Source organism: Ascaphus truei, chromosome 3 (genome assembly GCF_040206685.1).
Source record: "Ascaphus truei isolate aAscTru1 chromosome 3, aAscTru1.hap1, whole genome shotgun sequence".
NCBI lineage: Eukaryota > Metazoa > Chordata > Amphibia > Anura > Ascaphidae > Ascaphus > Ascaphus truei.
This window is the reverse complement of record NC_134485.1, coordinates 378350637-378365210: the sequence shown is the minus strand read 5'-3', so window position 1 is coordinate 378365210 and position 14574 is coordinate 378350637. Positions and strand designations below refer to the sequence as shown.

Genomic DNA, 14574 nt, shown 5'->3' with positions numbered 1-14574 from the left:
ATTTTGGGTTGCCCTGTAACGGCAGATATCTTGATGTATCATATGGTAACCCAAATGTACTCCTTGTTTCTCTCCATGCTATTATGCTGGCCCTTATTATTAGAGATGGGCACATTTGTTTTGTGAATTTGGATCCGCAGGGGATCTGCCGGTTCCTTTGGTTTGTGGATTTCAACAGATCGATTTTAAAAAGGGCGATTCACGTTTTGTGGATTTTTTTATTATTATTATTACCAATACCCTAAACGGATTCTTAAGAATCCGCCAACGGATTGCTGAATACATGGATTGGATTCTACAAATCCATCCAGGGGTTGTATCCAATGGCAGTTTTTGATGCATCCGTGAGGATTAAAACCAAGCAAACAAGTTTGCGGATTTTACACCGCGAAACGGATTTTGGGGGGGAAATGCGAGAAAATCCGGGAAACGGATTTGGCCCGATTCACCCATCTCTACTTAATCTCACTGTGTATTAAATGTGTTGTGGTATATCCTTCCATTTCATACAGTATGCAAGTTCCCTTTCAGAGATAAAGGGTTTACCAATCGTTTCTCTAAAACAATGGATGAATAATAGTTTTTTTCCCCCCATAATTCCGTCTCTTACATGTCAGAGGAGACATGCGAGATTGTAGTTTTGCAGATCCGGTACATTTATGCCCCCCAATTCTTTAGGTAGGGACAACTTTGTCCGTGCTATTCAACATTTTTATTTCTACAAAAATGTTTTTAAGGCTGTGTTTAATTCTTTTCCGCCTTTGTGCTGGATCTGCATTGGTAGGGTCTGCATGGGATATAATAATCTTGCAAACGACATCATCTTTATCACGCATCCTCTACCAAACAATGACAGCGGAAGGCCCATCCATTTCTGTAATTTGTCTGTAATCTTTTTTTACAATAAATTTGAAGTTGTTATAACATAATTTTCCCATTTCTGTCTCGAACATTATTCCTAAATATCTCAGGGGTTTGGTCGTGATTGAGAGCGGTATGTTCTTTATTACTCTAGTGTTTTCTGGTTTAGGTATGTAGAGAAGTTCTGTTTTGGTTAGATTTATTTTGAACACAGCAAACGATCCAAATCTGTCAATCGTTTCTAGTATCGCTGGTAGACTTTTGCCCGGTTGTGAGATAAACATTAATATATGATCTGCAATCATTTCCAGTTCCACTGACCAAACCTCTATCCCCTTGAATTCCTTCATCTATCTAAGGTATTGCGCCAGTGGTTCGATTGCTAGATTGAACAAACGGGGTGTAAGGGGCCATCCCTGACGCATGCCTCTAAACAATTTGAATTCTTCTGATCTGTTCTCCTGTGATCGATCGACGAAGATTCGAATTGGGGGGTTTGTGGTGAAGATCATGTGACCGGGCAGTCACTAGATATAATTTCTGCACTGCTAGAGAGAGGGCAGGGTCCAAAAAGGGGTGTGCCAGAGCCTGTTTGAGAAGAGGAAGGGAATGTGACTTTGTAAATGGTTGCTATAGAAACAAAAAATGCTTGTTACATAAAACATAAAAAATGTAATTCAGAGTTGTTGTTTTTTTAAATGATACAAGTATTTTCTTCCAGTACAGAACTGATTTATTTTAAAAAAAATTTTAAAAAATAACACAACTAGGATATTGCTTGGTCTACAGCTTTAAGCATGTCAGTGAAGTGGCCTTTGAGTCCAAATCTGCCTAACGTATCGAGAAAATGATCCCAATGTATATTATCAAAGGCCTCTATGGTAGCCATTTTGTACAGAACTCCTTCAGTCGCGTCTCTTTGAGGCTTTCTGGGACACCGATTATCCTCAGATTGTTACAATGTGACCGGTTCTCTAAATCAAGTTTGTCTTCTAGAGTATTGTTTATTTTTTGCATCTCTTCCAGAGATTGTTGTATATCTGATAGGTCTTCTTCCAGCTTGTTTATTCCAGTCTCCGCGTCCGATGCCCTCACAGTAAGCGAGTTCTCCATTCAGTTCGTCTATTGATTTTTGTATTTTATCTGTTCTGTTGTGAGTTCCCCAGGCATAGCTTTTGCCAGTACAGTAGTTTGTAATCTATTGTATTACTTTGTGTATTGTGATCTGATCTTACTTGTTGTGTGTCAGACATGTCTGTGTCATTGGCCTCCTCCTCCATCCTGGAACCATTCCAACAGCCTGCCCGCTCTCTCCTTTATCTGATTTGCCACCATCCGTTGTTGTTTGGGAAAGTATTTGTATATAAACCAGTTAACTGACCAGTCTCTATAGGTTATCTTGGCCAATTACGTGGGGCGGCAGAGGGTTCCGGAACCTACTGGTCTGAGATCAACTTTGCAATTTCGCAGGGGAATCCGATGCTCCACTGGTATTTTTGGTCGGTCGCCGATATTCACAGGTGTTTGCAATACTTTGCGGATTCCACCTGATGGTATGTAGGTTCCGCCTGTTGATTTCACAGATTCCGCCTGTTGCCTGCCCGCATTTCGCCAACTGCTTGGCGGAATTTGTCTGATTCCGCCTGATTCCTCCATGGATGCCGCCTGCTGCCTCCGAGGATTCTGCCTGTTTTCTCAGCGGATTCCGTCTGTTATTTGTGGGCGTTTCGCCCTTGACTGGGCAGATTTAACTCGCTACTTGCCCGGATTTCACCCGTGGTTCTGCGGATTGTAAAAGGTGGCTGTGGGGAGTCGCAGAGAGTCTCGGCATGATGTTGGGGTTCACAGGTGGCCATAAGGAGCTGCAGGTGGTCCCAATATGTTGCTTGGACTCACGATCTAGCTTAAGAACTCAGTCGAGGGGGAGTACACACTGTTCTTGTTCTTTTTAGTGGAGCAGGGACTGCTGTGGGAAGCTGTAAAGACCCATGACGGGCTGTGCTGAAGTATTCCAGTTGATTGTGGAGGTTGGCAGGAAATTGCAGGAAAGTTTTGGTGCCTATTGCAGCTTATTTTGTCAGATTTTTGGGGTCTATCCTCCCAGTGTTAAGCTGAGCTCTTCCCTATGTGTCTCTCCCTGTCTGCACCATAAACGGAAGGCCAACATTTTTCTTCTTAATGCATCCAGGACTGCTTAGGTGTATACAGATTAAAACATTTTTTTTTTGCAATCTACGCATCCTAAAATGAGTGGTAGATCATATTCATTACTTCGGGAAATCACTTCTTGTATGACTTGGGTGTGGTCCATTGTGTTTTATCCACTGCATATCCTGATTGTTCTCTAGGCTGGGCAAAGTCCAGGGTCTGTTGTAGCAGATTAGTATCTTCATAACAATCTTGCAAGTGATTGAAAGTAGACTGATTGGTCTGTAGTTCTTGAGGTCTTCTTTGTCTCCTTTCTTGTGGAGGAGGATAACTATGGCATTAATCCATCTCTGGAATTTTTATGTTTTAGTTAGAATTCTCTCCTGTTATTTTTTATTGATGTTGATTTTTTTTATCTTCTTTTTAATCTGTTTTCTTCTTTCCAACTTCGCATTGAGATGTAATCTGCAGCGAACAAATCAGTGATTCCTCCTTGTGTCAAAACGGTTGTACGAATTTTATTTAGACCCAGGTGTTCAACTATTATGTGTACTCTTGTTGTAGCTACGCAATACGTAATCAAAGTCTTCTGATAGACTGTTACCCTGAAATATTGAGAATAGGGGTTCATTTCTTCAATTATGTGTTTCTTGTTAATTAGGATATAATCAATTTCATGCTTGACTCCACTGAGTTCATTCCAAGTCAATTTTATATTTGGATTCTTCTTGAAGTATAAATTCTACCAATTTTACCAATCTGTACTCATGTCCATTCCGGTTACCGTAACCATATTTACCAACTGATGCTTCATCTTTCTGATGGACACCAATCTTTCCATTGAAATCTCCCATAATGTTCTTGAGGTGACAATTCCCTTTGTTGTTAAGTTGGTTGATTTCAGGGTAGCTGACTTGATGTTGACTTAGTTTATTTGAATCCTGTATCTCTTTGTCAATTAAACGACGACTATTGCTGCTCTTTCTGATGAGCTTTCATACTCCACGTTGTTTCTCCATCTTTTGTTAACAATAAAGCTTACTCCACTGATTCTTCCATTATCTGTACCTCTGTAATAAAATAGGTGTCCGCTTTTGAGCTCAATGAAGCCTCCATCTATTCTTCTTACTTCACTAAGGCCAACAATATCCCATTTAATCGTTTCAAGTGCGACTTCCAGTTCTTGCAGTGCTGGTTCACTGGGGAGAGTCCAACAGTGGTAGGTAACCTGATTGAGGTTTGAATTACAGCTTTTGTTTAACCTCCAGGGATTGTTAGCACCCTCTACCTTCATGCCTTCTTCCTGAATGCTGTCAAGCCCAGGGACAATTTGGCCACCGGGGAATAAGATACAAGTGAAGGTGATCAAATAAGGCGTAAACAACAAAGAGTGATCCCTATTGTTAAAGTGAATAAATGTTTTACTCTGTAAAATACAGAGATGTGATGACAATATAATTATAACGTGACTGTGTAAATACAAATATACAAATATAGAGTTGAAACTCCCTGCTCAAACCCTCTGGTGGGGCCTGTCTTCACTGTCCCAAATGTAGGAATATGTTCTCACAATCCAGGGGGAGCATATATAGAAAGAGAGACAACACAAACAATCTAAATGCAGATGTATTGAAATGATGAGCAAATATCAGGTCTTTATCTTGGCTCTATATTCTGCCTACTCACAAGATAAAAGTGGTTTTCAGGCACATATTACAATGCTGTAACAATCTGTAGTCTGTATGTCAGGAAAAGCTGTATAACCGCTCAGCGAGATCAGGAAAGATGCACTCAACAGTAAGAGACAAATAGCTCCATCGCACAGATCAATTCAGTATAAAATATTTATGTGAAAAAGTATAACAAACACACTTACAAAAATGCAATATTAAAAGGGCACATAACACTAACGAGTGTACTGGAGAATATACACATCACAACCGCTCACCACCCCGCCTCCGTTGGACGTCCGTCCGTCCGGTCTCAGATGGATATTCTGGGGTCAGTAATCAGCCAGCTGATGTTCTCTGCCGACTTAACTCATTATAGATATTAAATACAATTTCCCGTTATTTTACGTGGATATATATATATATAGATGGATGGATGGATATAGCTATATATATATATATATATATATATATATACACATACACACACACACACATATATATATATATATATATATATATATATATATATATATTTATTAATGTATATTCCACCATAATCAAAAAACAGAACCAAACAAAATCAAGGGACTTTAGGTAAAACCAGAAACAAATTAGGAGCCTGGTCACAGTAATAGCCTCGGTGACACCGTAATTGCACTAGAATTGTCTGCAGTGTTTTGTATTGCCTACATAAGGACATCCTTATCCCACTAGATAATCCTCCAAATGAAGCAATTCTTCTGTAGAATTTAGGGAGGCAAATTATCCTACACAATTCGAACTCTACAACATATTGGTCTATAATTAAAAAATGTTAAATAAAAATAAAATAGACATAATTCTCATTTACCGAGTGTCCATTGATTGATTACATCCATGGTTTCCAGTGTTACGTGTTACTTTTAGAAATTACATAGGTTCCTCTTTTGTCTTCTTCCTTTTTTAATTCACTTGTTTGTCGTACTTTAACAATATTTTATTTTAATTAATAAGTCATTTAAAGTTATGTTCTAAAATTTCAACAACATTAAGCAGCCACAAATATCAAATATTGTATAATCAGTGTATTTAGCAACAAATGTATTTATTGATCTAGAAGGAGTTCTTCCATTTCAAAGGGATTACCTTTTCTGCCAATAATTTTCAAATGTTGTATATCATTAATCCTTAGGCAGCACCCACATACAATTAATCATTCAAAGATTATGACATCATTAAAAGTTTATCCAGGTAGAGTGAAGGTTCGATTTGTAACTGAAAAACAAAACCTCCATTTTCTACTTAATGGAGTTATACAATAAGGTACACAATTTTTTTTTATCAAATCACATAGAAATGTATTTAGGAGTATGCTCATTCAGCAACCATGCAAGCTTCCTGAGCATCTACATGGTTTAAATCCTAGTGCTAGACTGTCTCAGTAGATTTAATTTTACTCTGCCTACTACAGACACACAATTAGGTTATTGTGGACACAAAGATGAGAAAAAAACGCCACTGCTAAGTATAGTAAAAGGGTAAGATGTGTTTGAGTGGGTCTACTGCCTCTATACTTTAGTAACCAAAATATGTCAATTCTGTATATACTGTACAGTAGGTTTGACACGATAAAGCAGTAGGATAATTTCTGTTAAAATCCAATTGCAAAAGTTAAAATGTGCATATCCAAGCTCAGAATTTTAACATCAGCACTTTAAACACTGTGTTGTTTAAAACACTGGAACTTATATACACGTATGAGAAATGTAAATGCACACATGTCTAAACAAATCGCATTTTGCATTCACATTAAAGCCTTATGTAGATCATCTATGCCAGGACTTTTACATGGGGGTGGGATTTGATAGAAATGTTCAAATATCACAAGGTACTGTATAAGGAAAAATCAGGCGAGCAGCACATTTGAGGGAAAATAAGCAGGAAGGTGGCAGACTCACGGGAAACATGGAAAATACCTTTCACCTGATAGCATATGGTAAAGATGGTGATAGCGTTGCACTGCTGATGAAAAAATGATGGTCTGGAGAGCAAAAAGTACTAATAAAAAACTTTAACACAGAAAAAGACGGAGGGCTTAATAGGATCACTGATTCTGTTAGGTCCTCTGTCTTTTTCTAAGTGTTCAAGTCTTTTATTAGTACTTTTTGCTCTCCATACCATCATTTCTTCCTTAGCAGTGCACCACCACCACCATCTTTACCATCACTGTTACACACGGCAGGGAGCACGCCAGTGCTACTCCGAGCAGCAATATTTTCCAGTACTGTCTTCATCCAATATAAAAGGGACAGTGTTTATTTGGCTACGACGATGAGTGTGTATGGCTGCTACTGGCAAGCGAGAGATGGGATTACCCGAGAGTGCTGAGTCCCGGTGATCCCAGACATTCCATGCAGAACCGATCCGCAAGTAAGCCACACTGAGGTTACATATGACCGATCAGACCCAGTGAAGGTCTCTCACAACTTCATCTATTGATATACAGACATTGCCTGCAATCTTTGGAAGGTAGCATTCATATTATTACTTATGTCTTTGTTTGCACTGATGGTTGAATTTATTCCATGCTTTTTACCTGAAAGCATAGTTGATGCATTCTTAGCAGAAGTGCTGGTGGTAAATACAGTCAAACAATTTAAGATTCTGTGATGGACATCACAGAATCTTAAGAAGGTAGGAAGATATTGTAGCACATAGGGAAAATCTGCAGATTAGGTAAAGCCAAAGGGCCCTTTTTGTTGCAATGCTATGTTTAACCTACTGTAAGGCAGAGTTCCCTTGACTTGTTTCATGGTTTCTCAATATTTTCTTGTGAAAAACTTGTGTTCAAGGATATAACTGTGAAAAATCTAATTGTGTGTGCATAAAAGTGGGTAGAATTGTTTATGTAGGTATTATGCCAAGACTTAAGTAAAATGTGTACTTCACTGAACACAGAACACACATGATAATAGTTATTATCATCACATCTTGAACATGGAGTTCAGATCTGGGAACAACACATCGTAAACTAGATCAGGGATTTCAATCTTCTCTTTAATCCCCAGCTAGATAATCTTTTAGGCATAACCAATTAATCATACAGTACATTCATATACAAGACAAGTGCAAACATGTGCTCGGTAATTCAAAGATTACTCCTTATACCTGGTCTATTCTGAGAACATGGTTGAAAAACACTGAAATACAGTAGATAGAGTAGTCTTCTATCACACGACCCCTTCCGTCACTGGAAGACACTGGTGTCTTCCAACCTTGTAACATGTCTTAGAAGACTGCTTAGTTCTTCTGAGAAAAGGCCATCAAATTTAGGATAATTTACTTTGGTATATAAAATAGGAAGAAGCACATTCAAAACACATACAGTAACTAGCAACGACAACGACACATACATTCAAAAGTAATCTAAATTACATTCTGTACATAAATAAATAAAGAAGCAGCTCTGGATTTAGGTAAGAATAATGAGTCACATTTTTAGATTTTCATGTATGTTAATTGTATCTTGTGTTTTTGGGTAACATCATCCATGCACAGCCATTGAGAAACTTAAATTCTCATGTACAAAATCTGGCTTATTGCCACAATATGTTGGAACCAACATTGGAAACCACCCAAAAATCTAAATATATCAAGTAGCTAAACTGTGGAATAAACAAGTTTACCACTATCCAGAGTGAGGTTAGAGATGTAGATGTAGGGATGACCAAGGGACATGTGAGGAGGCGTATTCTAGAGCATGTACGCAACATTAAAAATGGTTTGAAAAACAGTGTCTCCAGACATTTTAAAACATGGACAGAATCCATACTCTCTTCAGTATAAGGGAATCTAACTGTTCCAATAGATAGGAGGGGATGTGATAGAATAAAGACACTGTAAACAGGAGAGTTATTGGATTTTTCACTTTAACACTATGAAATCTTTGGGATTGAATGAGGATATAGACATTGTCTCACTCTATTAAATCTCAATCTTATTTGGTCCTGTGGACAGTTTCCCTTGATGTGGTGGTGCAGTCCCTCTTTTCACAACCTATATATTCTGGGTTTGATGCTCCTCTCATGCTCCCTCTAAATAAGGGTTTGTGAGCTGACACGAATACACTGAGACAGTTTTCATACAAACAATTAGGATAAATAAATGGCACAGTTTTAATTTATATGTTTCAAATTATATGTACTAATACATATTTTCATCTTTTTTATATTTTTTCCCCTTTTTCTTCTCTTCATTATGTAACAATGGGCATTACAGTTGCTCAATATGTTGATAGGATTTTATAAACATTATATTAATATGTTTATGGTCTTCTTTGGATAGGTAGGACTGTGTCTAATTCACCTTCCCTAAAATTGACATGTATTATGTGATTGGTTGTGCCATCAACCAATAAGGTGCTACTGTAACCAAACATGTACACCTATTTTCCTATCAAGGATGGGTTTAAATAGCACACATTGTAAAGGAAGAATCATTCCCTGATGAAGTAGCACCTGCTACGAAACGCGCTGGATTAGATTGCGTACTATTGTCCTATTTGAGCTTGCTCTTTAGAATAGTTTTTCTTCAATTTTCAAGAATCTATTTTCATGTTTTCACCTATCCTGCTGCTGACCAATGCAGAGCGGTGTTGTTGCCTTTGATTTACTCTGAGTACTCCTGCTGTAGCTATTGCACTAACTAGAGTGATTCTAAGCTCAGGCTGCACCTGCTTGGATGACGGAGGCGTGACTACTCATACCGTTTACACTACCTACACCTGGCACTGGGTGCTCTCCCTAACCGGAGTCTATCCTCCACTGTCACACTGCCTGTTGAGGATCAGAAGCAAGGGCATTCTACACCTGGGACCGGGAGCGGGTGCCTGCCCTAACCGGAGCCTTTCCTCTTCTGTTGCGCTGCTAGTATTTGCCTATTGGAGACCAGGAACGAGTACCTTTTTCAGCAGAGCTGGTTTCTTCATTTAGAACGGGACTGCTACTGCTACTACAACCAGGAGCAGGTGCTGTTCCTACCGTGGTTGATGTTCATGTATATCTGGACCTTCGCTTGCTCATTCCAACACTGTGGCATTGGCGGCTTTATTCACAGGACCCTGCATTATCCCTATGATGATCAAGGGAACCTTTTAACTTTGTATCACTGGTGGTACTTTTCCTACATTCAGCAATTGTTTATAACCGTATGTGTTTTAATATTTCTTCTATATATTTTTACTACAAATTCCTTTTGTTACGAGAATCTTGCGCTTGTCTTTTTTCTATCCTCACCACTTGATGTGCTGTGCCATCTTTTCTGATCAGCTGCATATTCTTAGGCTAAGGCCCGGTAACGCCGCTGTAATGCGCGCCCGCGAGATTGGCAGCGCGTTCAGCCGATTCCCCGGTCTGCAGCTCACTGCAGGAAGAGAGACCGGGGGGAGCGTGGCGGGGGAGTGACGGGGGCGCGGCCATGACGTCACCAGGCAGGTTCGCCCTCATTGGCTGAACCGCCGGGGGGCGTGCCGTATCGCTCGACGCAACTCCTGCTCTCAATTCTATTGAGAGCAGGAGCAACTCTCGCCCGAGCGCTGCGGCCCCCCCTCGCAGTGGGCCCGGCGCCATTGAGGGGAGGGCTCTCGTCTGTGCAGCGTCCGCCACATAGTAGGCAACGGGGGCAAGGCCTTACACCTTGGAATTCAGTTCCAATTGCAACAACTTTTGGTTCCAATTTCACCACATTTATCTTAAGGTCTTAGTACCAATTAACACTTAGAACATGACCACAATTAGTTTACAGCGCACCTTTTTGTCTCTACACTGGCGACACACTTTATTCGAGCACGGCTAGTTCCTCGAATTCGGGTATACCCGGGTGTATTGAGGTTTGTGACTGTTTTCTGCCCGAGTGCATTGGGTTATTTTCTAGGCAGGGATTGAAGCATTTTATTCCCACTGGCTGCAATACTGCACAGTATATATATATATACTGCATTACAATTCATGAATTTATGCCATCTGGTAGACACGCGAAGCATTGCAGCCTATTAAATCCTAATCATTATCATTTAACAGATCAGCCGCCCGTCAGCCAGGCATGAACCCAGGCTGGAAAGGCAAACGCAACGGGGCTTGTCAGAGGTAAGGAGCGGCGCATTCCAGGTATCTGCCAGGTACATACTGGGTATTTGCTCGAATAAAGTGTGTCGGTGCAGTACATCACTATCCAGAGTGAACACGAACTGATATTTCAGGCATCAGCCCTTTGTCAGATTTGCAATGCAGTAAATCAATAAATATAATTGATTTGACAAGGTTCTTTCTTAAAATAATCATGGGTAAAATCAATATATTTTCTTTGGTTCATTTGTGGTATCTGCTTTACTGCTTTGCTGTGCATTACATCTTCCTTCGATTATTTACCTCGCCAAAATAGTGTCTGAGAGGGGATCTGATTACTTTTTTTTTTTTTAAATCTATTCACAAACAATATAAAGGCCTATCAACTGAGCTTTTCACCCCTGGGTTGTACATTTAACATGGGGGTCACAATCTGATGTTAGAGGAAAAGAGATTGCACCTATAAGAGAAGTAAAAATTATTCACCTGTGATGGCTGATGCAGATGGAATGTTTACAGAGATTGGATATCTTCCAAAACAGCCAGTCACATCAGTGAAATAGCTCAAAATTGTCCCTGACGAAGCACCGTAATTGGATTGAAACGTGCGTTGGGCACGTGATTATGTCATCATCCTCCGTTATGGGGCTGTTTTAAAACAGTGTTTTTCAGCCAGTTTGTTAGTTTAATAGCTCTAGATATCAATACATTCTAACAGTGAGGTGATGGTTCTGTGTATATCTTGGCATTGTCCATCTATATCTATCATCCATTTCAGGATAGTATAGTGTTCCACTCTAGCTGTTAAAAATATCTATTTTAATATAGAGTTATTTCACTGATGTGACTGGCTGTTTGCACCATTTGAGCCTCTAACACCCTATTTTCAATTTTGTATAGTAGTGCTTATACATGAGAGGCAATCCTGGTGCATATGTGATTTGATTTAATTTATTTTTATTCTTTATTACACACCTTTTCGGTAATATATATTTTAAGTATATAATAATAAAAGTTATATTTTATTAGTGGTGGTGTGCATTTAAGTGAATTTCCTTTGGGGCACAGTCATTCTGTACTCCTTATTTTTCTACTGTTTTGCTAAAACTTTTTTAAAAGTTTGGACATTTGCCCGAAGTTACCTTAAACGTTTTTGATCAAAAAGTTATAACAATGAAGTTGGAACTTGCCTAGGTTCTACCAAAATTGGTTCAAACTTGTCAAAGTTGTAGTGAATGTATTCAAACATTCAGACCCTGAAATAGAGTTTTCTAACAAAAAAACAAACATATTTCACGCTGGGGGAATTGCGTGTGAACTTTTTAAATTGTGAACATTTTGATTTGATGCAAAAAGTGCAAATTTCACAGTATTCGCCAATCGGGGTGAAAGGCTTGCACATTTCCACCGTGTAGAGGCTCAGTGAGTTGAAGGAGCAGCTTAGTGGAAATGCCACTGCCTTTGAAGTAGGTGAACCAGGTTCAAACCCCACTACCATCTTCCCATGTGACACTAAAATAAAATTACAAGACCTATGGGGCTCATTGTATATTCAAAATTCAGTGTACAGCGCTGCATACACTGTCAGTGCTACATAAGAAAAAATAAATATAATTAGAGTGACATTGTGGCATCCTTGGATCAGTTCAGAAATGTGCACATACTGTACCTTAACAAGTCTCCATGCCTCACTTATCACTGCATACTGGAGCCGGTTCAACACAAACCCATCAGTCTCCTTCATTAATTTCACAGGTGACTGACCAATTTTCTTCATCAGAGCATATGTTCTTTCAATTGTGGCAGTTTCTGTTTCTGGGTGGGGAACCAATTCCACCAATGGGACATAGTATGGTGGATTCACCTATATCATGAAACAAGAAATCCAATTATACAATATTCATCAGACATTAAAGTAAACAAAAACAAAAAAAATCACATGAAGATTTATCATCTTGAAGTCCGTTGTGCTTGTAACGGATATCGTTTCTGTTGAATCATAATACCTGTATTTGAATGGGAAAATATGCGGTTATGGTTTGTGTTAAATGTTAATTTCATCTGCTCCTGTATCCATTCAGCATAAATTCCTGTAGGTTATGCAGATAACTTTAAGCAATACAATTCGAGAATCCGCGCTCGTGCTGTCTTGAATCCTATAAGAGAACCAATCCCTTTGCTGCTATGTGCATGGAGTCACTCTCCACAGTCTCCTACATGAGATAACCCATAAGGGTATATCTCAAAATAAACAACAACAAAAAAGTATGCACACCAGGGATTAGAGTAATTCAATGATTTGAATAAGATCTCAAAGGATCTAACAAGTGTAACGGGTTTTGTGGCCCGGCCTGACCCACCCAATCTCACATTGGCCCCTGTGGTCTAACCGGACCCCATTACAGTGTGAATATGCCTGATGGTGCACCTGCTGGCTACAGGACTCCTGAGTCTCCCGCATGATGGTGTGTGGGGAGGACCCGTCAGACAGGCAGCTGAGGTAGTGTGCTGAGTCTCACCTAGTTCCAGTGCAGCGCCTCCACCTCACCAGGGTCCCTGCGTCCGCATGGGGATGATCCTGGCGAGGAACTCCTCCGTGGTGCTCCTCTCTGTACACTCATTCCAGATAGATACACGAGAGGGTTTCTGGCTGAACTCATCTTTATTGACACGGCAGGGCAACTGCCCTCCACAAGGAGTATCTTCAGCCGCTCATCTCGCCAGTGCTCCCTTTAGTTAGGTATGTCACCCAGATCAGGGATTCACTTATTCCCGCAGGAATCACTGTCCTGTGCCAGGTCCCTGGACACAGCCTCCCATGGAGTTACTATAACATAACTGACACTCTGATAGAACTTGAACTCCTTCCTCAGCTCTGACAAGAGCTGGAACTCCTTTCTCAGCAGAACAACTAACAACACAACAACTTTTAGACACAGTGCTGTGCCTTATGTAAGCTTCTGAGGCTGACACATCTCTGACATCACTAACCATGGAGTCAGAGCATGTGACCAGTCCCAGCCATACACAGAGCACCCCACCAGGGTGTGAGGGGAAACCTCCATAATTACTGCTGGCATGCCCACACTTACCAGGCCTTACTGCCAACAGGAGAGATGACTGTAGGCATTTTACATGACCGCTACATTCTCCCCCTGGTGAATCCCATCGTCCTCGCTGGGACCTAAATTTGTATACCTCTTTCCAGGAAGCACTGTAACGGAAAACATAATTAACATCACACAAATTTCCTCATAATACAGTACATATGAATACAGTCATCCGCCAAGCCCGCCCCGACCAGCAGCCACGAACCCGCGTAATGTCTCAGTACCCCCTTAATAATAGTGATCTGGGTCAGGTTTCCTCACTTCCCGGTTACCCATATCCAGGACCGTAACATAATAATGCCTAGGTGATCCTCTCTCTGGCACATAGGTCACCCTATGTTTGTGAACATTTCTCCCTATGCTCCACACTCTCATCAGGGTGTCTATTCTTTCTTCCGCCTTTTTACCTACAATGTCGCTCCCCCTATTGGCTAAATACAGCTCTATAGTTTCTTGGAGCCACGTTTCCCTATTGTCCTCAATTTCATCCATCAGGGGCTCCGGAACATAGGGATACTCCAACCCATGGGATTTTTTATATTTGGCTATTATAGCCCTCTCCGCCCTACTGACCCTGGTCAGATCAGCATTACCTGCCCTCCCAGGTAACACCCATGATAGGGGCTCATCAGAATCTACTGGGTCTGACAGTGTGTCGGGACCCATGGGCGCTATGTCTCT

General features: G+C 40.3%; 1 protein-coding gene across 4 annotated transcripts in view; it reads right to left on the bottom strand.

The window, feature by feature from the left end:
- Nucleotides 1-14574, bottom strand: part of CRYL1 (crystallin lambda 1) — a 249736-nt gene that overhangs the window by 27869 nt on the left and 207293 nt on the right. For all 4 annotated transcript variants that reach the window (XM_075592296.1, XM_075592293.1, XM_075592295.1 and 1 more), the window contains exon 5: nucleotides 12453-12647. In XM_075592296.1, coding sequence (XP_075448411.1) covers nucleotides 12453-12647 — 195 coding nt within the window. The remainder of the gene's footprint in view (nucleotides 1-12452; nucleotides 12648-14574) is intronic.